The sequence below is a fragment of the Colletotrichum godetiae genome, assembly GCF_030913485.1.
Source record: "Colletotrichum godetiae strain CBS 193.32 chromosome Unknown BDP55scaffold_7, whole genome shotgun sequence".
NCBI classification, from domain to species: Eukaryota; Fungi; Ascomycota; class Sordariomycetes; order Glomerellales; family Glomerellaceae; genus Colletotrichum; species Colletotrichum godetiae.
In genome coordinates, this window is record NW_026851255.1 from 41467 (window position 1) to 63102 (window position 21636).

At 52.8% G+C, this 21636-nt stretch overlaps 8 protein-coding genes and 1 non-coding gene across 9 annotated transcripts; 3 read left to right on the forward strand and 6 right to left on the reverse strand.

Annotated features, from left to right (window-relative positions):
- The first annotated feature begins 2123 nt into the window (after positions 1-2123).
- Positions 2124-2954, forward strand: BDP55DRAFT_651244 (uncharacterized protein). Its single transcript, XM_060574037.1, has 2 exons — positions 2124-2449; positions 2506-2954. The coding sequence occupies exons 1-2, from the start codon at positions 2300-2302 to the stop codon at positions 2920-2922; spliced, it is 567 nt and encodes a 188-aa protein (XP_060433379.1). The 5' UTR covers positions 2124-2299; the 3' UTR covers positions 2923-2954.
- A 1765-nt stretch (positions 2955-4719) lies between these two features.
- On the reverse strand, positions 4720-5498 carry BDP55DRAFT_725121 (uncharacterized protein; the record flags this gene model as incomplete). Its single annotated transcript, XM_060578974.1, has 2 exons — positions 4720-5346; positions 5400-5498. 2 exons carry the CDS (start codon positions 5496-5498, stop codon positions 4720-4722), a joined length of 726 nt encoding a protein of 241 aa, XP_060433380.1.
- A 31-nt stretch (positions 5499-5529) lies between these two features.
- BDP55DRAFT_628247 (uncharacterized protein) lies at positions 5530-6018 on the reverse strand (the record flags this gene model as incomplete). Its single annotated transcript, XM_060571876.1, has 1 exon — positions 5530-6018. One exon carries the CDS (start codon positions 6016-6018, stop codon positions 5530-5532), a length of 489 nt encoding a protein of 162 aa, XP_060433381.1.
- Positions 6019-7351: 1333 nt separating this feature from the next.
- On the forward strand, positions 7352-10552 carry BDP55DRAFT_725122 (telomere repeat binding factor-domain-containing protein; the record flags this gene model as incomplete). The annotated part of the gene is made up of 4 exons (XM_060578975.1): positions 7352-7424; positions 7547-8178; positions 8235-8817; positions 8871-10552. 4 exons carry the CDS (start codon positions 7352-7354, stop codon positions 10550-10552), a joined length of 2970 nt encoding a protein of 989 aa, XP_060433382.1.
- A 1013-nt stretch (positions 10553-11565) lies between these two features.
- On the forward strand, positions 11566-13012 carry BDP55DRAFT_651252 (NAD dependent epimerase/dehydratase). Its single transcript, XM_060574038.1, has 2 exons — positions 11566-11756; positions 11874-13012. The coding sequence occupies exons 1-2, from the start codon at positions 11735-11737 to the stop codon at positions 12875-12877; spliced, it is 1026 nt and encodes a 341-aa protein (XP_060433383.1). The 5' UTR covers positions 11566-11734; the 3' UTR covers positions 12878-13012.
- A 968-nt stretch (positions 13013-13980) lies between these two features.
- BDP55DRAFT_701653 (uncharacterized protein) lies at positions 13981-14562 on the reverse strand (the record flags this gene model as incomplete). The annotated part of the gene is made up of 2 exons (XM_060577928.1): positions 14489-14562; positions 13981-14348 (listed from the first exon to the last, which is right to left on the reverse strand). A coding segment is annotated over exon 2 (174 nt), but the record flags the coding sequence as incomplete, so codon positions are not given.
- Positions 14448-15607, reverse strand: BDP55DRAFT_545449 (uncharacterized protein; the record flags this gene model as incomplete). The annotated part of the gene is made up of 3 exons (XM_060568575.1): positions 14448-15151; positions 15228-15320; positions 15391-15607. 3 exons carry the CDS (start codon positions 15605-15607, stop codon positions 14448-14450), a joined length of 1014 nt encoding a protein of 337 aa, XP_060433385.1.
- Positions 15608-16729: 1122 nt separating this feature from the next.
- BDP55DRAFT_t85 lies at positions 16730-16810 on the reverse strand. Its single transcript has one exon. It is a non-coding gene; the product is annotated as a tRNA-Gly (tRNA).
- Positions 16811-17285: 475 nt separating this feature from the next.
- BDP55DRAFT_575470 (glycerophosphoryl diester phosphodiesterase) lies at positions 17286-21417 on the reverse strand. The gene is made up of 3 exons (XM_060570773.1): positions 21142-21417; positions 17883-21082; positions 17286-17823 (listed from the first exon to the last, which is right to left on the reverse strand). The coding sequence occupies exons 1-3, from the start codon at positions 21287-21289 to the stop codon at positions 17683-17685; spliced, it is 3489 nt and encodes a 1162-aa protein (XP_060433386.1). The 5' UTR covers positions 21290-21417; the 3' UTR covers positions 17286-17682.
- Between the last annotated feature and the right edge of the window lie 219 nt (positions 21418-21636).

Below are 21636 nucleotides of genomic sequence, written 5' to 3' on the forward strand. Positions count from 1 at the left end.
GAGGAGGGTGGACGGATGGAGGGGGGGCCAGAAGAGAAAGAAAGGATGAGGGGCAGTCTGCAGAGTATCTCACACTAAAACCGAGGCCTGGTCTATCCGTACCGGAACCACAGATGAGCATTGGATGAAAGGGAGTCCCCCATGGGCCGGAGTAACGTCAAACACGGTCATTCGGTGGACTGGACTAGGACTTGACATCTCCACATTGGGAGCCAGACACACATCTGCATGCTGTCAATGGACGAAAGGGGGGGGGGGCACACGATACACCAGATATTGACAAGCTAGGGTGGACTTCCATTTGTTAGTGTTGGAGTGTTGGGGCACTGAGGGTAGAAACGGAGGGGCAGCAACAGAAAAAAGAAGTTGTATCCTGCAACAAACTTGCAAGGGGTGGAAGATGGGCCCAAGCTAAACGGGGAATAGTGGGTGCCGCTTCGGGCCAACGCCTGGCTTTCCTTTCCTCTCGGCCAGCTCCAGGCGAGCTTTCCTCGTCCCCTTTGCACCGGACGAGCAATAAGCTATCCACCGGCGCGTTGATGTGCTGTGCTGGCTGACAGCAGGTCTACTACCTACTCTACACTAGGTAGGAATCAGAGAGCAATCGAGACTATCACTAGGTGATGCCTGTTTGACTCGGCCCAAGTTTACCAGAAATGTCGCCCAGGGGGGTGTGTCAATGTGGGTTCCGCTCGGTGGGAATTCAGTTCCGCGTTCCCATTCCCCGGGGCCCCAGGTTAGGAAGAAGAATCGCGAAACCATCATGGTGATATTGGACTCATGTGTAGATAGGTCTTGAGATAAGTTATCCTTGATAATGTGTCAGTTGCTGGCTCTCAGCTTTTCTCCTTTTCTCTTCTGTACACTCTAGGAAGATGTCTGCCCTGCTTGTTTGTTCTTGTTGTTCTGAATGGTTGCCACGCCCCAGAGCTAAGAACCCCTCTCTCTCTCTCTTTCTCTCCGCTTCCCCTCTTCCAGTTTCTCGACCCCGCATTTTCTCCATCACAAGTTGCGTCTTCCATTGGGCAACAGACCAATCAGCATAATTCAAATTGCTGGTCTTGTCTAGATGCAGCAGCCGCACCCGCTTCAAAGCGGTTCATCACACACACCAAACACCATCTTTTTCCCCCTCTGGGCCCTCTGGGTCCCTCTGGGTTCCTCTGGGTTCCTCTGGGGCCTCTAGGTATTCAATAATTCCACAGCTGTTACACCTGGCCGAGGGTCCTGCTTAGGATACTATGACAAATGGCATCGCCTAGGGAACTGACGGGCTCTGCGCTGCTGCTGCAGCTCTTTGCCGATCCCTGCCAACTACCGTGCTACCTTGCAACCGTAGCTGAGCAGATGGGCATCAAACATATCGGAATTCAAGCTCGGGGCCAATGTATGTAATGTATCCGTACGATAGTATGCTTAGAAATGCCGAATCAAGAGTCTAAAAAGCACACTCGTCACTTCTATAACCCCGGATTCTTTCGGCACTAAGCCCATCCCCCAAAGAGATGAGCAGACGGTTACCTAGCCATGCCGTTGCATTGTCTGCTCCCAGCCTACCAGTGTAGGTACCTATCTGTGAGAGCTAAGGATGGATGGGCGGAAGTTCGCCGCCGCGTATTTTCAGATGCTTCCGAGCGGATTGCCTGCAGTCAGCAAACTTGAACTACACTACATCCCCAACACACCCAAACCATCCCCTGACATTCGAGTCAGAATACCTAACGCTCCGTTCCAGTCCGGCATATGGGACGAAACAGTTCATCACAGGCTCACACTTCATTGTCGGGGCCCCAGACCTCGCCTGGCATAGCGTAGGTAGCATAGCATACGCAGTACTAGCTGGGAGGCGGCGTACCATTGTCTCCTCCGCCTTTCCCCCTCCACCCCACCTTTTCATTCCCACCTTGACGACATACACACGCGTATTTGCAGCGTACCTTACGTCTGCTCGGTGGCTGGCCGTGAATGTTGGGGCCCCGACCTGCCACCTTGAAGGTTACCGGTAACACTGAGATTACCTTTTTTTCCCTTCTCCATACCGGGCGCTCTTTGGAGACTGGGGCGGACACGGCATACCTAACCCCCCGACCCACCCATGTTATCCGTACAGATACATCTCCGAGTTTTTTTTTTTTTTTTTTTTCACGGTGTCTTGGCTTTGGAGCAGCATCCGCGGCATCTTAACTCCTACACCTCCAAGGGGGGAGGGTAGCTCCGTCCTATGGCGTTAAGCAACTTGCAGACAAGATAACGGGGTCGAAATACCAAACATTGCTCGGGAGAAGAGTACGGTACTTTAATGCCACACGAGCTTTCGAGGTCTGGAACTCCTCTCTTTCTCTCGGGGTGTCTTTACTGCCCATTTGCCGGGCCTCACTTCTCGGTGCAAATGCCAGCGAACGACCCTTCTGCTCAGAGATCCCCCGCACCGAGAACCCAAAAGGTGGATCTGGAATCTGTTAGTGTACCTTAGCTAAGCCCGTAGAGGGGAGGATGGGAATTCACGGCGTTTGCAGAGTGATATACCGACATCCCCCGATACTGGCGACACGCCCCCTTGGTGAAGTTCGTTGCCCCTCCATCGAATTCCTGCCGCGCCCCCGACCCGAATCCCCCTGTCGCTTCCGCTTCCTTGTCCCCGACATCATTCGACAGCAACGAACCCTCTTGGCCGAAGCGGCCTGCATCAGTGCTTGTTGGGGATTCTGTGGGGTGAGCTTCTCTCCAGTCTCTTTCGGTCTGATGGCAGTTTCACGGCTACACGGAGCTCATCCCTATGTCAGTATGTCTGTCTGTCCTTGTTTCTTCGTACCTATCTGTGTACCCTGGCATATCTGTGTATTGTTTCTCCAGCTGAACGCGGGACCGCAAATAGATGCACCATCTATCAAAGTTTTCGAATCGTATGCATCGTGTCAATAGCTATGAATCAACATGCTCGATGTCAGTCCTCTGACACTTGGGATGAAGGATACCAAATTTGTCTTCAGCCCTCCCTGCACGTAACTGTATTCGTACTGCACTGCATAAACCACCTTCCTTAGGTAATCCCATGCCCCCCAATGTTCGGAATCAGTCTTTCCACCTTCAATTCCGACAACATCCAAATGTCCCAAAATCGTTCCGAAGAGTTCTACACGAGTGCCATTTCGACACTCACAAGGAAACCCAAGGACCCCCAACGGATTCCTTCGCGCGGAACCCGACCAGGGCCCTGCGTCCGAAAGAAACAGCTTGCCAGTGCCAATACCAAGAGCCGAGACATTCGAATTCCCCCCCCTTGTCCCGTGAGGCTGCGAACCCGCCCGCCACGGCGGCGCCGCCTTGCTTCACCTGTGCGGATCCGCACTTGCATTTCCCACAAGCGTCGGGTGTGGTTTCTCATCGATTTCTATTTTCTGGGGCTGCCGCCAGCCCACTGCCTACTGCCCACCCCCGGTTCCATGGTCCAAGTGGCTAGGCGCTACTGTCTTCATTTCTTGGTCCAATAAACGCGGTGTAATCTGGATCAGCTTTTTTTTTGTCTTGCTGGTGATTTGGGTTTAATTTGGATGGCCCCGAGCTAAGCCGCCCCGGCGGCGAGCGGTGTTTGCCATCTGGTGATCTCCGGATCCCCGCACTTTTTGCGGCTCCTTTGTACAGAACGCTGTCTTTCCCTCTGCCCGTACGGGCGGGCGAGAGCGTACTCTGTCAGCCAATATTTGGCAAGGTTCTGGATTGAAGCAATATACTATTCTTGTTCTGGTGCAGTTCTTACTCCTTCATGTTTTTTTTCTTCTAGGTGGAAATATCATATTAGTTGACCCAAGGTACTAGACCCTTCACTTGGGGTGTAAGTCACTCATGCAAGCCGGCCAGCCCCATCTGCGGGCACCTGCGTGAACCCTTAAGGACCGCTCACCCGGTGCCCGCCACAGGAGGCAAACACGACCATACAATTGACTAATCTGTCAGCTAGAGTTGTCCGGAGAGCTTGTGTTCCCATCAGATTGTGATGACGGCTTTGTCAAAGTGACTGTGACATGCTTCGAGAACCATGGGCAAGGGCTTACAGCCACGGAGGCAGGATCTTCGTCAAAGGTTCGTGCCGTCAAAGGCAAATGAGCCTGAATGTTTACCCAAGCTTTCGATGTAGGGGTCCTTCTTGAGTACTCGACGAATCAGGTTGAAGACAGGATACTTGGTGTCTTCGGACACGCCCCCCGTAGAGAAGAGTACCGACATGCTGGCTTACAAGGACTCAAGCGGCTCTCAGGTACCTTTCTTTCAGAAGTTCCCGTGTTCATATAGCCAATGGAAAGCAAAGATGGTCTTCTCCAGACTTGACCTGGGATATCTGTTGCTAGCCGAAGTCTCCTTGGCCAACGCTTGAACCTTGACAAAGGGGAGGAATGCACTTCTCCCGCGTCGAGTACCTAGGCCGGTAGGGCTGTTCAAGGCTTTGCCATGTGTTTGTGACGAACATTCACATGTCGGAAGGGTTTCTATACATTCGTCACAAGTAGTATCATTCCCATCTTAATGCTATGAGTAGTATAAGTGAGTGTTGTTTCCATGAGAAGTAGCAAATCGCACTATGTACGATTTCCTATACAGGCAAGTGTCCCTGTTTCGAACCTCGGCGGTATTGTTCACCTTCATTACTTCCATCTCTGATATCATGTAGTTCTTCCCCGCATGATCCCGACCTGAAACAAAATTTTGACACAGCATTCTCCTTCACTCTCGCTTATCCAGTCCCTCGCCGCTCAGGGATATCAGCAGTGAAAGTTTATACCGGAATTCAAGCAATCCAAAGTCTGGAAGATCTTCCTTCTTGTCTGCCGTGATGTCGCATTCGTAGCCGTCCTCAATGTACTCGCGTGTCTCAAAATGGACCATGCGAAGTGGTTTGCCAGATTGCGCGCGTCTTTTCTTAGAATTCAGACGTGGGTCTGCGTTGAGGAATACGGTTCTGAGATATATCTCGTCCTCTCGGGCTTTTCCCGCCGAATTACAACTCTTCTCGTCAAGCAAGGGCTCTCTAAGCCATCTGAGTCGAAGTCGAATTGAGAGGTCGGTTTTTGCAACAGGTTCGAGGGCGATCCAGGATTTTGCCCACCATTTCGAGAGAGTATCATTTAGGGAGATGACATTCGTCAAGGAGAGTGACGCAGCCTGCAGCTGAGCAGTGGTAATAGAGTGGATCATGTCCAATCCGAACATGGCTTTCAGGTGTTCTTGCACGTCTTCGTCTTCCATTGTAGCCAGATCTTCCTTGTCTGGAAATTGGAGAACCAGGCAGGTTTTGGGGTCGGCAGATTTCGTGATGACACAAGAGCCCTTGTCTTGAAGTAAACAAGCCAACTGCTCTGATTAATACCTACTTACACTTGTTTACGGATCATCGAAGTTCATACCTGGGCCTTTTGAATTTCGCTCGTCCGTAGGGCATCGACTTGGGGGCGATCAGCGACGCGGCGGACTAACGGTTGTTGAGATGGGTCGCCATCGGGCATGGGAAGGAATAGATTTATGGAACTTAGCATGTCAACTCGTTGGAACGAGTTTGAGTAACTCCCAAATCCGGATGACCTCCAAGTAGACGATATGGCAAGTGTCATTCCAGTCTAATACCCAATGGTTTGCATCTTCTTCATTTTCCTCATCTCCTATACTTTCTTCCGCCTCGTCATGAAGATCACGAACGTAGTTCATCGACGCAATCATTATCAATGCCCAGGTCAGCTTACTAACCACTCTCAGGTCTATACCACCATATTTCAACGGGTTCTTCCTCATGTCGGTATCTAGGTACTGGAGTGTGTGTGTCAAAACTTCAAGTCTGGCATCGATGTCGTCGAGGTAAGACATCTTGAACGGCGTGACAGCATCCTGTAAGGTGACGATGTGCTCATACTTGATGTCCGGATGCTTCAAAAAACGCATGATCCCTGCTAAAAGAACCTCCTTGGGCTTGTCCAGCAGCTGTGTGCTTTCCTCGGAATCCTCTCTGTCAGTCAGTGTTCGAACCAACATCTCCGGCGAATGTATCGAAGTGCTTTGTGTGCCGACTTGGGAGCGTAGGTATTCAGCAACGAAGAGGAGAAATGGCTGCTGTGGTGGTGAGAATGGAAAAGAAGGAGAAGGAATCGGGGTTCTGTGCCGGCTTCATTGCGTATTTAGTAGATCGGAGGCAGTGAAATTGAGAAAGTGGAAGGCACGCTCGCTCTTGGACTCGGTTACGAGCAAAGTAGAAGGAACACTCATCGAGCTCTTGCCACCAGATGCAGGAATGCCAAAGATGGAAGTCACTACTTCTACCTCTACGTCTGCCTCGGTGAGGTAGGCAGGTTCCAACTCATCATTCCTGCTGTTTCAATCCGAGTGAATGCAGATGACCATTTAATCACGGACCTCGGATTCAATGATGAAAGAGTAACGCTTGATGTAATTTCCATCACTGACTTAACGCATCACTCGTGGAGCTCTAGGACTACAACATCCTGAGCCGTTGATAAACGCCTAGGCTTCACGAGCTTATGGCTTGCTTCAAGTGAAGTGGCTGTGGTCTCATTGCAATGCCTTGCCGAATCGTAACCAGTTCTTTCCTGGCGGTCGCGACTGGCAGAACAGGCCAGTGACATCTCATGTTGATCCCCTTGTCATCAATCTCTAAGCAAGAGGGACTGGGATCTACCGAGTCCCCAGACTTAAAGGGGTGAATCTGGGGAATGACGTCATGCGGGATGGCAGCAAATCTTTCCTGTAGGGGTACCTTGAGAAAAAGTAGTCCGTTGCTGGGTGACAAACTGTATCATTTACACAAGAGAGTACCTATGCGATCAAAGACAAGGCAATCAATCTACTGTTCAGGTGGGATGAGGCTTGAGTGATTCTATTGGCCTATTCCTGAGGCAGAAAAAGGTTCAACGGCAGCCAATCTAGAAGGTTTGGAGCTTCCCGTCTTGAGAACGGAAAAATTGAGGGGTTGGGATGGCCATCTGGATTCGGCGCGCAGGTGGACGCGGCTCCGAGGGGCAGGGGAGACTGGAAGAAAAAAAAATCGTTGCGATAAAGTGGCTGAGTGGAGACCAAACGCATGGACCAGGTTGCATTTCGATTGCGCCGACCAATCAGCAGCCATTCTTTACTGGGAAGCAGCGGTGAATTTTTTTGAGAAATCGCTCCTTCCTGTGTATCGGGAGTGACATCTTCTTTGGGGCAGATTATAAGGGCATCGGCGCTCGGATTTTCTCCCAAAAAGTTTTTCCGCCTCAGTCCAAGAACCGTCAAGATCACGACTGACCCCCCCGCCATTGAGCTGCACGGCGACTAGACCGACCCGAAAAAGCTGTCTCCGTGCTTCTCGATGCTCATGGAGGGCATTGAAGCTATTGCCGAGTCGGCTCAGGCCGCTAAGCCTGAGGCGCACTCGCCGACAGGTATGCGCTTGCCTTTCCCGCCATCCCACCAAGCAAAGATCTTCATCAGCCTCGAAACGACTTGCACGCACCCGAGGGACGCTTTCGCAAGTGTCGCAAACCATGCTGACTTTCCCTAGTAGGACCAGAAATGAAGCAAGAGTCTCCGACTGTCACCACCGATCTGGGCGAGACCCCTCAGTTTCCACTGAAGCGACCCCGCGATTCGAGCGCAGACGACCCCGAGGCGGAGTCCAAGAGGCTAAAAGTTGATGAGGATCGAACCCCCGAACAGAATCCGGAACAACCATCAGAGCAAACCCTCGAGCAGTCACTTGAGAAATCACTGGAGAAATCACTGGAGAAATCGATCGAGCAATCACTTGAGCAATCACTCGAGCAGTCACTCGAGCAATCACTCGAGAAATCGATCGAGAAGTCACTCGAGCGAGCACTCGAACAAGCTCAAGAGCAACCTCATGAGCAATCTCACGAGCAATCCCACGAGGAGAACCACGACGACCATGCGGCTCTCGATCTCGGATTTGACATGGATGCCATGATCCAGGGTGTAATGATGGACATCAGCAACGAGATGAACAATGAGATAGGCAAGGTCGAGGGCCTGGACGGCGTCACGGATGTCGAGATGACGACAGACCACTTGGCATCTGTGTCGCAAGACTCTGTCCCGTCAACCGACACACACGCCATTGTTCTGTCTGAGCCTTCGGCTTTGATGAGGCGCATTACCACCTCCTGTTTGTCAAACTTTGTACGTGACGGGCTCGTCAGCTCTGGAGGCGCCGCTAATCATATCTCAAACCCCAGGCTATGCAACTCCTCGTCGTCATGTCGCAACATGTCTACCACGACGTGTATCAGCAGTTGCAAGACAGGGATTCAGACCTCTGCAAATCTTTTAGTACACTAAAGTCTCTGCTCCGGCAAACTCGATCGATCTACTCCACGACCGACCTTATCTTAGACCCCGCGATGCTTGACCTAACTGCGCCAGATAACCTCACCGATATTCAAGTCGCCAACATCGCTAGCTTCTGTTGCGAACTTTTCACATTCGATGGCGAACATCAACTCAGCTCAAGCGAGCTCTTGGCTCTGGAGGACAAATTTTTCACCGTATTTCCGCCAGGATCCGAGGGCATTTCGCACGACATCAGTGAGCTCTTCCTCGCAGTCAAGACACAGCTAGTTATCGAGTCTGTGACATCAGCGAACCAGTCTGGGCCCGTTGATCAATTAATCGCCGAGGCTTTCTCGTCCAGCCTGGAAGATAGACTTAGAGCAAGACACGAGGGATCTGAGTTGACTGCTGAAGAGAGAGCTCTGGTGACGTCTGTTGAGGAGCGCAAAACATCTCTGATTACTTACGCCTCGGGCCTCCCAGATACTGGTAGGTTGTCAAGTGCAAAGGCTCATTGGGCCGTGGCTGATGCATCGATTTAGTACTACTGAAGATTGGCTATCCGGAGGAAGACCTGTTCCACCAGTTGAACGTGTACCTGCGCCAAAAGCTACAGTCGTTCTCTGGGCTGGCATCAAGACACGGCATCGACCTGCCGCAAGTCATGACGAACGGAGACCTCGACGCATCGATGCCACCTGATCTCGACGACCTCGGAATCTCATCACTGCTGGAGGCCACAGATGGACTGGTTGCGCAATATCTCCCCAGTGAACCGGTCGATGGACTACCCACCGAACAACAACCGCCAGTACCGACGACTGAGAGCAGTGTCCCGCCTCCCGAACCGCCTGCACCTGCGCCTGAAGCCGCTCCCCCGGCGCCGACCACAAATGGCACCACGACTGAAAGCCAAGACTCGACGAATGACATCCTCGCGCTTGTTGCACAGAGCACACAGGAGTACGTTCGAACTACACTCAACAACCTGTCACCAGCACCCTACCAGCCTACCGTACCCACGCCGACAGGTGCCGCTCCGGTTACGCAGACGACATATCTCTCACATCTGCAACAAACTCAGCAACAATCACCATACTACGGCTACCCGCCACCAGTAGAGCAGCCGCCGCAGCCTGCGGCTCATGAGAGCAACGAGAAGCTACCTCCCAGTCAAAGTCTACCTAGTGCTGTGCTCTACGACCGGGCTCGCCAGGCTGCCTTGAGCAAGACAAACAACCAGCAGAGAAGAGAAGGCACCACTTCAACGAGACGTCCCTGGACTCAAGAAGAAGAGAAGGCCCTTATGACTGGTCTCGACATGGTCCAGGGACCTCACTGGAGCCAGATTCTTTCTCTCTTCGGTGCAGAGGGCACTCTTTCCAACATACTGAAAGACCGAACTCAAGTCCAGCTCAAGGATAAGGCCCGAAACTTGAAGCTTTTCTTCCTAAAGACAAACTCCGAGATGCCGTACTATTTGCAAGCCGTCACAGGCGAGCTCAAGACACGAGCACCTACACAAGCAGCTCGTAAGGAGGCTGAGGAACGAGCTCGGATGAACTCTGAGGAAGAACAAGCTCGGGTACAGGGTATCATGACACTGGCGGGCGGGTTACAACATCCTCAGCATCCCCATCACCCTCAACACGCGCAACACCCGCAGCATCCACAGCATGCACAACACGCACAGCATGCGCAGCACCTTCAGCAAAATAGAGCAAGCGTGACACCAGCAACTGCACCAAGCACGCCCTCACAGTCTGCCGCCCAGGTCTCGCATCATATGGCAGCCCACGCGACGACACCGACGCATGCTGCTGTATCAGGACCGCCGGCCACACCGGTCCAAGCAACATCAACACATGCTCGAGTTTTGCCTGCCTCCTCGCCGTATGCCGCAACCGCTGCTCAGTTATCCCAAACATCGCACAGCCTGCCGCAAACTCAGCCACAAACACCGACACATTCCCACATTCAGCATCACTCTCACCCGGGAACGCCACAACAGCCACACCATGCTCCACAGCCGCAGCACCAATCTCAGCAGCAGCATATCCAGCCGCAGGTCTCCCAAGCTGCTGAGACTGCACCGAATTACACGACTGAAGCATCTACAGCGGTCTACAGCCAGGAGACCGAAGATCTCAAGGAAGCCGCTCTGATGCAAAGTCTTAGGGAGCTTGAAGCATATAGCGAAAGCGCCAGTGCTAGCGTATCATAGAGTGACGACATGCTCATGGCTTCGTATCTTCATCAACCCGGTGTTATCAACGATTATTACCGGAATTACTACCACGACGGCTTTCAGGATTCACAGTAAGACAGTGTCAGGTCTTGGAGAATTAGGCTCTATCCTTAGGATACCTACTCTGACCGGAGTGTCATTCGAGACACCACAATCCTACACCTCACAGCAGACCAAGGCTATCGTCAAAAAGAGCCGCCGGGGTGTGTTTCTTGAAGGGACATAGCACCCAAGGGTTGGCATCTCAACTACGAAAAATCACATGTTATATATGGGACGGCATACTTCTCGTCCACAGTAAGCAGTTTCTGGAGTAGAAAAAAAGGGAGACAGGGGAACCGGGACACTAGGGTAAGAAGAAAAGAAAAGGGGGCGGCACCAAAAAGCGATTTTTTGTTTGCTCATGATACCACGAAAGATTAAGGCGGCGGTGTGCGAGTTTTTCGCCCCTATTTTTTTTAGTACGCCCGGAACAGAGAATTGACTGCATAGCGAACAGGGAATAAATTCAGAGCAGGGTTTTACTGCAAGGCTTGATGTTTCCTAGCTTGAGTGACTCGACAATGTGAACAGGCTAGCATGACAGGGTATATGTATGTCGCCATGGTCGAACTCTCTGGATCCAGACTTTTGCAGACCCGAGCTGAGAAGGCATGCGAATCGGAACGTCAGCCGGCTACGATGCCGTTTTTACCGGGGATGTGTCAGCGGCCAGCATTATCGCCCGCAAGATCCGGCCCCATTAGTCCGGACTTCGGCCGGAGGGGTGCCCGAGGCATTCGGGGTGGGACCACCTAAGGGCAGATGAGCGAATTGATGGCGCCCTAGAGGACTAGGATGACGTGACGACGTCCCCACGCAACCCACGCTGGGACCTGAATGGATTGGTATGGTTGCGCGGGGGTCGAGAGAGCGGGGCATTTGTTGGGGGCTTGTGTTTGTTAATCATCATGCAATGGAGGGGTAAAGTGACGGCGTCTTGGGTGGTGGAGGGGTCGAGCTGTACTTTGGGATAGATAAAAGGTTTGAAGTGTCTAATTTAAAGTCGAGTCTCAATCCGTTAGATCCGAACATTTATTGAAACTCTACGTTTTACTCATCTTCATTGAGTCTCAATTATCACTCAAGGACAGCCATTGAGGTTATACAAACGACAAGATGACCAAAATTCTACTTACAGGTAAGGAGTGAACTATACTACAGCCGCACTCCCAAACACGTCAAAAGCAAATCAATGCCCCTCCATTCGCTGGGATGCGAGCAATACCACACCCAGCAGACAACTGACACTAACCAGGCGGCTCCGGCTTCATCGCCGCACACATCCTCGAACAGCTCCTCGCGCGCGGCCACTCCGTCGTGACGACGGTCCGCTCAGAAGACAAGGCCCAGCGCATTCGGGACGCCCACAAGGACCTCGACGCATCCCGCCTCGAGGTCGCCATCGTGCCCGACATTGCGCGCGCAGACGCCTTTGACGAGGTCGTCAAGACGCCCGGCCTCGAGGCGGTGCTGCACACCGCCAGCCCTTTCCACTTCAAATGGACCGACGCCCAGAAGGAGCTCATCGACCCGGCCGTCGTCGGCACGACGGCCATCCTCAAGGCGCTCAAGAGAGACGCGCCGGGCGTCAAGAGGGTCGTCGTCACGTCGAGCTTCGCGTCTGTGATTGATGAGGCCAAGACGGAGGACCCGAACACGACTTTTACGGAGGAATTCTGGAACCCCGTCACAGTCGAGGATATCGGACGCAGTCCCGCGACGGCGTACCGCGCTTCCAAGAAGCTCGCCGAAAAGGCCGCGTGGGACTTTGTCAAGGACGAGAAGCCCGGTTTCGATCTCGTCACGCTCACGCCGCCGCTCGTGTTGGGTCCTGTGGTACACCATTTCGCGGACCTGAACAGCATTAACACCTCCAACGAGCGGGTCGTGGACCTGGTCAAGGGGAAATGGAAGGACGCTGTGGCGCCCACCGGTGCGGTGTACCTCTGGATTGACGTGCGTGACCTGGCGCTCTCGCACATCTTGGCGCTGGAGAAGCCCGAGGCTGGTGGAAAGAGGTTGTTTACGACGGCCGGGTGGTTCAGTAACGCCGAGATTGCAAAGGTGGTGAGGAAGAATTTCCCTGAGCTCGGGGATAGGTTGCCTGCGGAGGGGACCAAGGGTGGGGAGCTGCCGCCCAAGGATAAGGTGTATGGGTACGACAATAGCGTGACGGAGAAGATTCTGGGTATCAAGTGGAAGAGCTTGGAGGAGAGTATTACTGATTTGGTGAAGGATATTAAGGGGTTCGGGATCTAGACTGCTGCGTCGATATGTGACTGTGAAAGAGATATCAAATACGTCAGACAAAAAAATTTCAACGGCCTCACCACTTTTTCTATATGATATTTCTCCTGAAAAGCCATACAAGTAGTCACGATAAGTTGCCATGGCGGAAAAGGGCAATATGATTATATCTGATCCCTTAGTATAAGCAATGGCACCAAGAGACAGATTAGTTACCTGACTGAACTATCCTCCCAATAAGGCCGGGTCGTCTGTTAATATCTGTCTAGAACTTTCGTCCACCGCGTGTTCATATATACCCATGTTAGGAGAAGAGAAAAGAAAAATAAAGAAATGAAGGGGGGGATAACTCAACTAGAACTTACGCTTCTGTCTGGAATCGAACAGCGCGCCTCTCCGTCAACCTGAACTCTGACTTCATTGGAGTATTTATTCATTGGACCACTACACCATGCACACAGCTTGACCTGACCTCGCCGACCTAGATGAGCGCTGCTGTGCTGGTAATAGGAATGATGAGTAGACCCCTTAAGTAGCCTTGTTCGGATAAAAGAGGGCAGGAGGGACGTAGAGGTGGGAAAGTGCGAGGCAGAGATGATGGGAATGGATTCATTCCTCAACGACGGTCTTCTTCCAATAACGCCAAACCACCATGCAGCAAATCATCTCTTCATGGGAACCACCTTACTCGCGGGGCCCGGAAGCTACAGTTCATAATCCGAGCCAGGCCTGGAAGCATCAGTGAACATCACACCAAGTATCAAAAACTTTTATTGCAGTAAGCATCCCAATACTAAACTTGAACATGATAACCTCCAGTGATTCAAACTATTTCAAATGGCAGCATTCACCCCCCAAGGCCCGAACCCAGGCCAATGCTGCCCACCGCCGCCGCCTCCTCCTCCTCCTCCTCCTCCTCCTCCTCCTCCTCCTCCTCCTCCTCCTCCTCCTCCTCCTCCTCCTCCTCCTCCTCCTCCTCCTCCTCCTCCTTCTCCTCCTCCTCCTCCTTCTCCTCCTCCACCCCATCCATACGCATCAGGATCCAACATCCCCCTCCTCCCCATCCACCCGCCCCCATGCCGATTATGCTCCTCACATAAACTCCCATCCCGTCCCCTAACCTCAACCCCATTCATACACCCAGGCCTCCGACATCTCGCATGCGCCAGACAATACCGCGAACCCCCATTAGCAGCAGCCGGCTCCGCGCACCCTTCCTGGCCGCACACATGGGCCCGGCAGTACGGCGACAGCGGCAGGTTGAGGTTAAGACCACCGAGTATCATCATCGTCTGCGAGAGGACGACGGTCGCGCGGAGCTGCTGGCACCCGGGAGCAGAGCAGTTGTGGTCCGCACAGAAGTGGCCGAGGGCCGAACGCTCGTTCTGGCAGCTGCGGTAGATGCAGGTGTGGTCTACGCAGAGGGCGCCTCCTTCGATGACGCGGGCGTCGCAGCCTGCTCTGCGGCAGCGGGTTGCCAAGTCTGGAAGACAAAAAGTCAGTTTGGTTCGGTTTCGAGAAGACACGGAGGAACAGCCCCAGGTCGAGGCATAGGGGGGTAAGACGCGGACATGCCAAAGCCCTACCAGAAGACAGAAGTAAAGGGGGAGGGAAACAACTCACGCTCCTCACACGTATCCCTCACATTCTCCCCATCGAAATGTCGAAATCGCTCACATCCAGGCGTACCACAAATCCTATGCCGATCACAGTAATCCCCAATCCCCCCTTCTCTCTCACAATCACGCCGAGCACACGTATGCCTCACACACCAATTCCCCAACCACCGCCTCTCCCAGCACCCCTCCCTATCACACTCATGCCTCTTACAATACCGTCCCGCCGCACCCCCCGCGTCCGCCATATGCGCCGTCTTGACCCTTCCACAGCCTCTATCCTCACAGGTATGCGTCACGCAAGTACCCTCGGTGCCCGCCACCCGTCCGTTGTTACACGGCGGCTGCTGCTCGAAACGGCAGTGGTGCTCGCCGCAGTGGGCCGAAGGGACGCCGTGCTCGTTGACGTGGGCGAAGCGCCGGCACCCGGCGGTGGCGCACATGCGGTGGCGGTCGCAGTGGCGGGAGGGATCGTGGGCGTCGCCTGTGGCACCGGGGCAGCGGGCCAGGCAGGAGGGCGCGGCGCAGGTGTGGGCGGCGCAGAAGGAGGAGGGCGGGGATTTTGGGTTTACGCAGTCTTGGTGGTCGCAGCGGTGGTCTGGGCAGTATCTGTAGTCGGTGCCGTTGGGGTGGTTGCGTTGGTTTGCGCAGCCTTGTTGGATGCAGTTGTCTGGATGGTTTGTTAGTTGCTCAGAGATGGAATGATGGATGGATGGAGGCATGCTGGGAGAGGCTGGAAGACGTACGGTACTGTGAGCAGAACCTGAATTCTTTGGGATCGTAGTTCTTGATGTAGTTGTTGCATCTACCATCATTCATCATGCCTTGGCAGAGAAGATCTAGCTAGAATGATCAGTGATCAAACGTTCAGGGACAATGTGAGACCCGTGAGATATGGGAGCGAAGTACGTTGTTGACAATATCCCTTGTTATTGGTCCTCATATTCAAACACGCGGCGTTGTTAGTATCAATCTTCTTGCAGCAGTGGAGCTTGCAGAATCGAGAAGGATAGCGGTTTCCATCTCTCGTTAAGGTCACCCTGGAGTAGGGGCACCGGCCGGCAGGAGTTGCGTAGCTGCAAAGTCTTTCCAACTCTTGAGGCGTGAGTCTCTTTCTTCTACTCATGGTGTTTTCCGAGACTTAGTATGCCGAACTTAATGTTTGGTTATTGTAATTCCTGATGAGAAGAATTGGCAAAAGATCTGAGTTGCTGTACCGAGCATGGAGGAGGGAAGAATAGGAGGAAGGAAGTTGCCCAGTATTAGTCTCTTGGGGCTTTTAAGGTGCGAACCACAAGGCCCTCCTCGAAGTCCGCATAAAGTCGGTGAGCAGTCACCCGTGAGGCAAATCAAGGCAAGAAACTCGCGAGAAAAATAGCTTCTCGGTGGAATGCGAGATGTGATGAAGAGACCCCAAGCGCGATGACGTGGGGAGGGCGGTGCTCGAGGTAGGACGAGGGCGGCATGCTCATGTGAGGCCCCGGTAGAGACCTGGTTAGGCGTTCCTTTAGGAAACAAACAGACTCGTGACTTGGATCTTATGGAAAAAGAAAAGCATTCTTTCGAGTTCCACAAATTCTTCTGATAAGGGTATGTAAGTTTGGTCATGCTGTTGAGGAGGCGGTGTGCCTCAAGATGGTTCCACGAGGATGTCGAAACCCGTTTCTGGGTTCGACGGTGAAGCTGGTTGGCAAGGAATATGAGACTGCCGAATGTTTGCCCACCACTAGAGAAGAGACGATACGACTGACCTGAGGGGTTGGATTTCAACATTCGTCTGAATCATAGTCTGATATGCAGTCGATGGAGCTCGGCAGGAAACCAAGAGGCATAGATTTGAGTCCTTTACGTGACAGCCGTATTTCATACGAACTACCAAACGGGCTCGCGCCCATGGTAAGTGACCTGGCCGAGGCCACGTGCTTCTCAATATGAGTCAACATTCCCATGTGTTCGTTCCCTCTAGGATGAGCTGAAGCATATAGCCTGAGTTTACAAGCGTTGCGGGTTTTGCTCTTGGGTCGGTCTCAGAATGCCAACAACCACATTGTTCAAGGCTACTTGTGTGACACGCGGATGGTGACCGAGTCTCTCATTTTCTACCAACGTACGTGAAGGTGAACAAAACCAAAAATAGACTCGCTCACCTGCGCTGAAACGAAGTAAGAGTTCCGCAATCCATCTATAGGGTAGCCCAACAAGCATGGCTGTTTCCATAACCAAAATGTCTGTCAAATGGCAAAAGAAATGCGTCGAGGGGGAATCGAACCCCCGGCTCCCCGACGCTGCTTGATGGCAACGGAGAATTTTACCACTAAACCATCGACGCAGATGATCCCAAATCGAAGTTGTCTCGATGCTGGGTGATTGGGAGGAGTCAGTGGATGTGTAATTATATCGCGCAAGCGCAAATTTCGACGAAGGGCCTGTTGGTGGGTTAGTAGTTTGATGTTGTGGAGCTATGGTGGATGGGTGGGTCTTCACATAAGACCCGGGTGTACGGATAGAAATCCTCAGTTTAGAGTGATTTTGGAGAAAAAGATATCAGGCGTATTGCGGGGTTGAAATATATGAGGAAGTGTGCTTGTTCATATGCATTGTGTTAGTTTGGATGTAAGGAATGGGTGATTGGCCTTCCAGTAGGCGGTAGTTGCGACATGGGAACTAGGATTGGTAGAGTTAGCGAGCGTCATTCGATGTCATTCGAGGGAGGCCTGGAAATAAGGTAGGTTGAGAACGTGGACCATTATGATACTTGTCTTACAGGAACCTGATCAACGTTGTCTGTTACATACCTCAGAGCCCTAAGAGATGTTGGAAGTGAAGACCGCCCCCTCTCGGCAAGTTGCACCTGTGTCACATTTCGGCAATGAGTACCGGTATGTTTGGATATGTGAGACTACGCTCGTAGGGTCGTTTACTGTATTGTTCATAATCTACCCTCAAAACCTGCTCTGGATTGCAAGAGGCATGTTTAAGCCTCTTCAGCTGCTTTTTCCTCAATGTTGAAAGCTGGTCGAAACACAGTCGACCAAGCTGGAATGCCAATTTTCCCTCCGGCGCGCTATGCCATGTAAAATATGTATCTTTCTCTCTCTCACACAAACTCTCTCTCTCTCTCTCTCTCTCTCTCTCTCTCTCTCTCTCTCTCTCTCAGTTCTTCCCGTGCTGTGGAACCGAAACCGCACACAATGCTTTCCTCTAAGCCGAATCACCCTCGGATCCCTCCTCTAGGTCTTCGCCAGCACCCTTGAGGACTTCAGCCTCGGTCGTCGTCAGGCCCTTTCTAATGGCGAGGACGTTGTCCACAATCACTGCGTCGATGCCTTCCTTTACTTGGCGCTGCAAGAAATAGTTAGCATCACACTTCTCGTTCACTAAAGTGAGACGGTGAAACTTACCTGGACCATGATGGGATTGTTGTTCAATGTACCGTAGCTGACACACAGCAGACCGCTTTCCTTGACGACGCGTACCAGTCGGGGACTGTTAATGAGCGGCTCGGCGGCGCTGACAATACCGATCAAGTTCCAGCGACTGGCGAATCGAATCGCCTCCTGAAGCGAGGAGGCTCTGATATCACCGACAGGGCAGGTGCCCGCATCTGTCAAGAACATGATGGGGATGGAAGGCTGCTTGAACGTCAAGCAGAGACAGATGTCCGGGTTAAAGGAGCTGAATATGATGTGTCTGTTGCCAGCAAGGTCGTAAACCTTGGACAGGACAGTGTCGCAGAAGGAGTTGAGCTCGACGGCGTAGGTGTCCATCTCCTGCTCTTCACTCTCGTGGAGCATGGGGTACTTCATCTCGATGTTGAAGCCAATGTGCTCAGGGAGCTGTCGGAACAAGTCCTCCAAGGTGGCGAATGGAGCTTGAATGAAGTTGCCTCTGGAGTTGGCTTTGTACCCCTTTTCCTTGAAGTCCCGAGTGTGCTTCATGCGTTCTTCACTGTGTCCATTGAGGCCATCACCAGCGTAGCCCATGGACAAAGATCGCTGTCTAGGGCCAGGTGCGTTGTTCCTCACTCGCTCAATTCTCTCATTGACTGCATTTACACCATTGTTAACACCATTGGTGCGGTTCGAATCGGGGTTGATGTGCAAGAATTGCTCCAGGGTCAAGGTGTGGACCGGTGCATCGATACCCGTCTCACTGACAAGGAAGTCGTGGTAAATAACCGGGACATGATCCTTGGTTAACTGGACGTCGAATTCGACGTACTGCGCGCCCAGGTTGGCTGCTGCAATGAATGAAGGTACCGTATTCTCTCCGAGTTGGAGGGACTTGTTGCTCGTCATGTTCTTACCCATGCCGCGGTGACCAATGACCATCGTTGTAGCTAGCTTCTTCCAGTAGGTCTGCTGTGAGTTGATTTCCATGTTGGGGTGCGAGAAAGGCGTGACAACCAGGAAGTTGAAGTTGACAGTGCCAATGACATCCAAGTTGCTGGCCAGGATCGGCACACAGACATCGCCCTGAAGGTTCATGCGTTTCGTGCCAAGCGTAGGCCTGATGGAAGACAAAAGGGCCACACCGCGTCCAATCTTGTTCTTCTCGTTTCCAGAGTAAGTTGGGACAATGTCAAACATCAGCTTGACCTGGGAAGGGTCCGCCGAAGTGAACACAATAGGCTCCGTAGAGATGGTCTCGTGAACAGGCAAGTCAACAATGGTGGGCTCTCCCTTGGCACCACTGGCTGACACGACAATGGACAAGGCCGTGTCGAGTTCGGTCAAGTGGGCCTCGGTCAAGGGAACACGATCGAGCTTGACTGCCTCGATGTTCTTGCGCATATCCATGGACCCGAGACTGACGAGAACCATGCTCTGATCCGTGAGGTAGCGATGACCAAAAGTCTTGACCGGCTCAACGGAACGAATAGCACCATTTGACTTGCGGCCATCGATTGAAGACATGTTCTCGGGGGACGAAGACCGAGGAGAGCTCTCATTGGAAATCTTGAGATTGTTCGTAGGCTGCACAATCTCGGACTCGGTTTGAGTCGCGAGAAGCCTGGCAATGTCGAGATGGCCACGCAGGGCGGCGTGTTCCTTGGCGGTCCAACCAGACGAGTCGGCCTTGGCAACGACCGCGCCAGAGTCGACCAGCAGTTGTACCATTGACAAGTGACCGTCAACGGCGGCGACATGCAGCGGCGTCCAGGCGTAGGTGTTCTCTGCGATCTCGAGGTCGGCTTTCTGCTCGTCGGTGCCGGCAATCAGCGACTTTGCAATTTCATCGTGACCGAATCGGGAGGCTAGGTGCAGAGCGGTTTCGCCCGTCTTGTCCTGCCAGTTGATATCGACTCCAGCTTCAACAAGCATCTCGACAATGACCTTGTAGTTGGACTTGGTGGCCATAGCGAGAACCGCACCGGATTTGGATACCGTTCGTCTCATCTCGGCCTTCCTGACACTCACACCCTGCCAATTTTCTCCCTGGAGAAGGGCTTTGGTGGTTAATGGATGTCCACCCACGACACTCAGGTGCAAAGGAGCATATCCTTCGTTATCCTGCCACTCGGGGGCGTCGATGCCATTCTCGACGTTGAATTGACCCCATTCCTGCATCTTGGCCATAATGATCTGGCACACGACGACGAAGCCGAATCGGGCAGCATAGTGGAGCGGCAAACGTCCAAAAGAGTCTCTGGCGCTGAGCGCATCTCTGTGCTCGGGCTTGAGGGTGTCAAGTAGATACATGAGAATCTGAACGGCCTCGTCATCTTTACCAAGTAGCTTGGTCTCATTTTGATTGAGTGCACGGGGAACCACAGCCTGCGAGACTGCTGGCTGGAGGTCGTGAGAAGTGAACTGAGTGCCGATCGGGAAGGGGTACGATTTCGGCTCATTATCGGGATCAGACGATTTGGTTCTGCCAATGTGAATGACGAGCCGGTGAATGCAGTTGCGGTGGTTGATGTCGTCGGGCTCGTAAATGGACGGCAGCTGATCGATAAGATAGGCGATGCTCGCCTTGGATCTCGCAGCAATGGAACGCTGCAGGAGGTTGAGAAGCAAGCTTTGAGATGATTGCTCGCCCGTCACGTTGCCCTCTTCCAGTCCGGTCTTGAGCGACTCGACATTGTCGTTGCGGATGGCCTGCTCCAGGGTGTCGAGTAGGTTTTGCGACAAAGTCAACATGGCCTTGGAAGATACGCGGCCCAGCGACCGCACTGACCTGTCCGACTTGGAGTCGTCGACGTTGCGGGCGTCACCCAGGGCGGAAATCCATTTGTTAATCTCAGTGAGGAGGCGCGTGCTCGTCGTGTCCTTAGCGAATGGCAAGGGATCGACCTTTGTAGAAATGTAGCGATGCTGAGAAGCCGTCTCGGGGAGCTTCTTGTCGAGCTTCTTTGTGATTTTGACGAAGCCTCTGCGGTTGATCTCGGCGAACCAATTGAGGTTTCTCAGCATGATGCGCATCTCGTAGAGAGCGCCCATGAGCTCCTCGGTCTCATCTTCATCGAGATTGGAGACGACGTCGGGAACGCGGCCATAGCGGTCGCGCAACAGACTGAGACGGCGGACGGCCTCGCCAAGCTTGCGGTTGTAGAAAGAGTCGACGTCTTCGAGATTACGATCCAGGGCAAAGAAGAATTCTGCAAGATGCGGTCAGGGGATGGGCTGCGCCCTCACGGTCCGGTCCAAGTCCGCCCACCTGCAAGATCCACCGTCTCTCCGTTCTTGGCCGATTGTGCCGCGGCCTTGATCAACTTCTTCAGGCCCTTGTAGTTGATGTAGAAGGCCGCCCACTCGGGGACTTGGTTGCGGGGGAGACTGCAGACAGCGTAAGCATGATTTTCCATGAAATGACAAGGCGGTAAGTAACGGCAAGGCCAAAAGTAGCAGAAATATCGGTTTCTGTCGGATGAAGCGGGTAGGGGGAGGGGAAGGGGAAGAGGAAGGCGCACTTTCTGCCGAACTTCATTGTGAAATGATGTCTGAGTTCGTTATCAGGGATTGGATGTGACGCTGTGGCGTCTGTTGGTAGTGATACTGTCTAGGCAATACAGCTTTGAAAGAATGATGCAGCAACAGATAAGGTGCTGACGGGAAAAGAAGACGGCAAGAGTGAATGTTGAACGGCTGCTTAGAGGCAGATGGACTCGCAACCGCAATCAATCATTTTCTCTTCCTCTCGGTTCTCGTAGGT

Excerpts from the sequence above, each read along its gene's own strand:
- BDP55DRAFT_575470 (XM_060570773.1), bottom strand. The coding sequence starts at position 21,289 with ATGGAAAATCATGCTTACGCTGTCTGCAGTCTCCCCCGCAACCAAGTC. Across the intron at positions 21,083-21,141 it reads AGAGACGGTGGATCTTGCAG|AATTCTTCTTTGCCCTGGAT; the intron begins GTGGGCGGACTT and ends CGCATCTTGCAG. Across the intron at positions 17,824-17,882 it reads ACAATCCCATCATGGTCCAG|CGCCAAGTAAAGGAAGGCAT; the intron begins GTAAGTTTCACC and ends TATTTCTTGCAG.
- BDP55DRAFT_651252 (XM_060574038.1), top strand. The coding sequence starts at position 11,735 with ATGACCAAAATTCTACTTACAG. Across the intron at positions 11,757-11,873 it reads GACCAAAATTCTACTTACAG|GCGGCTCCGGCTTCATCGCC; the intron begins GTAAGGAGTGAA and ends GACACTAACCAG.
- BDP55DRAFT_651244 (XM_060574037.1), top strand. The coding sequence starts at position 2,300 with ATGCCACACGAGCTTTCGAGGTCTGGAACTCCTCTCTTTCTCTCGGGG. Across the intron at positions 2,450-2,505 it reads CGAGAACCCAAAAGGTGGAT|GGCGTTTGCAGAGTGATATA; the intron begins CTGGAATCTGTT and ends ATGGGAATTCAC.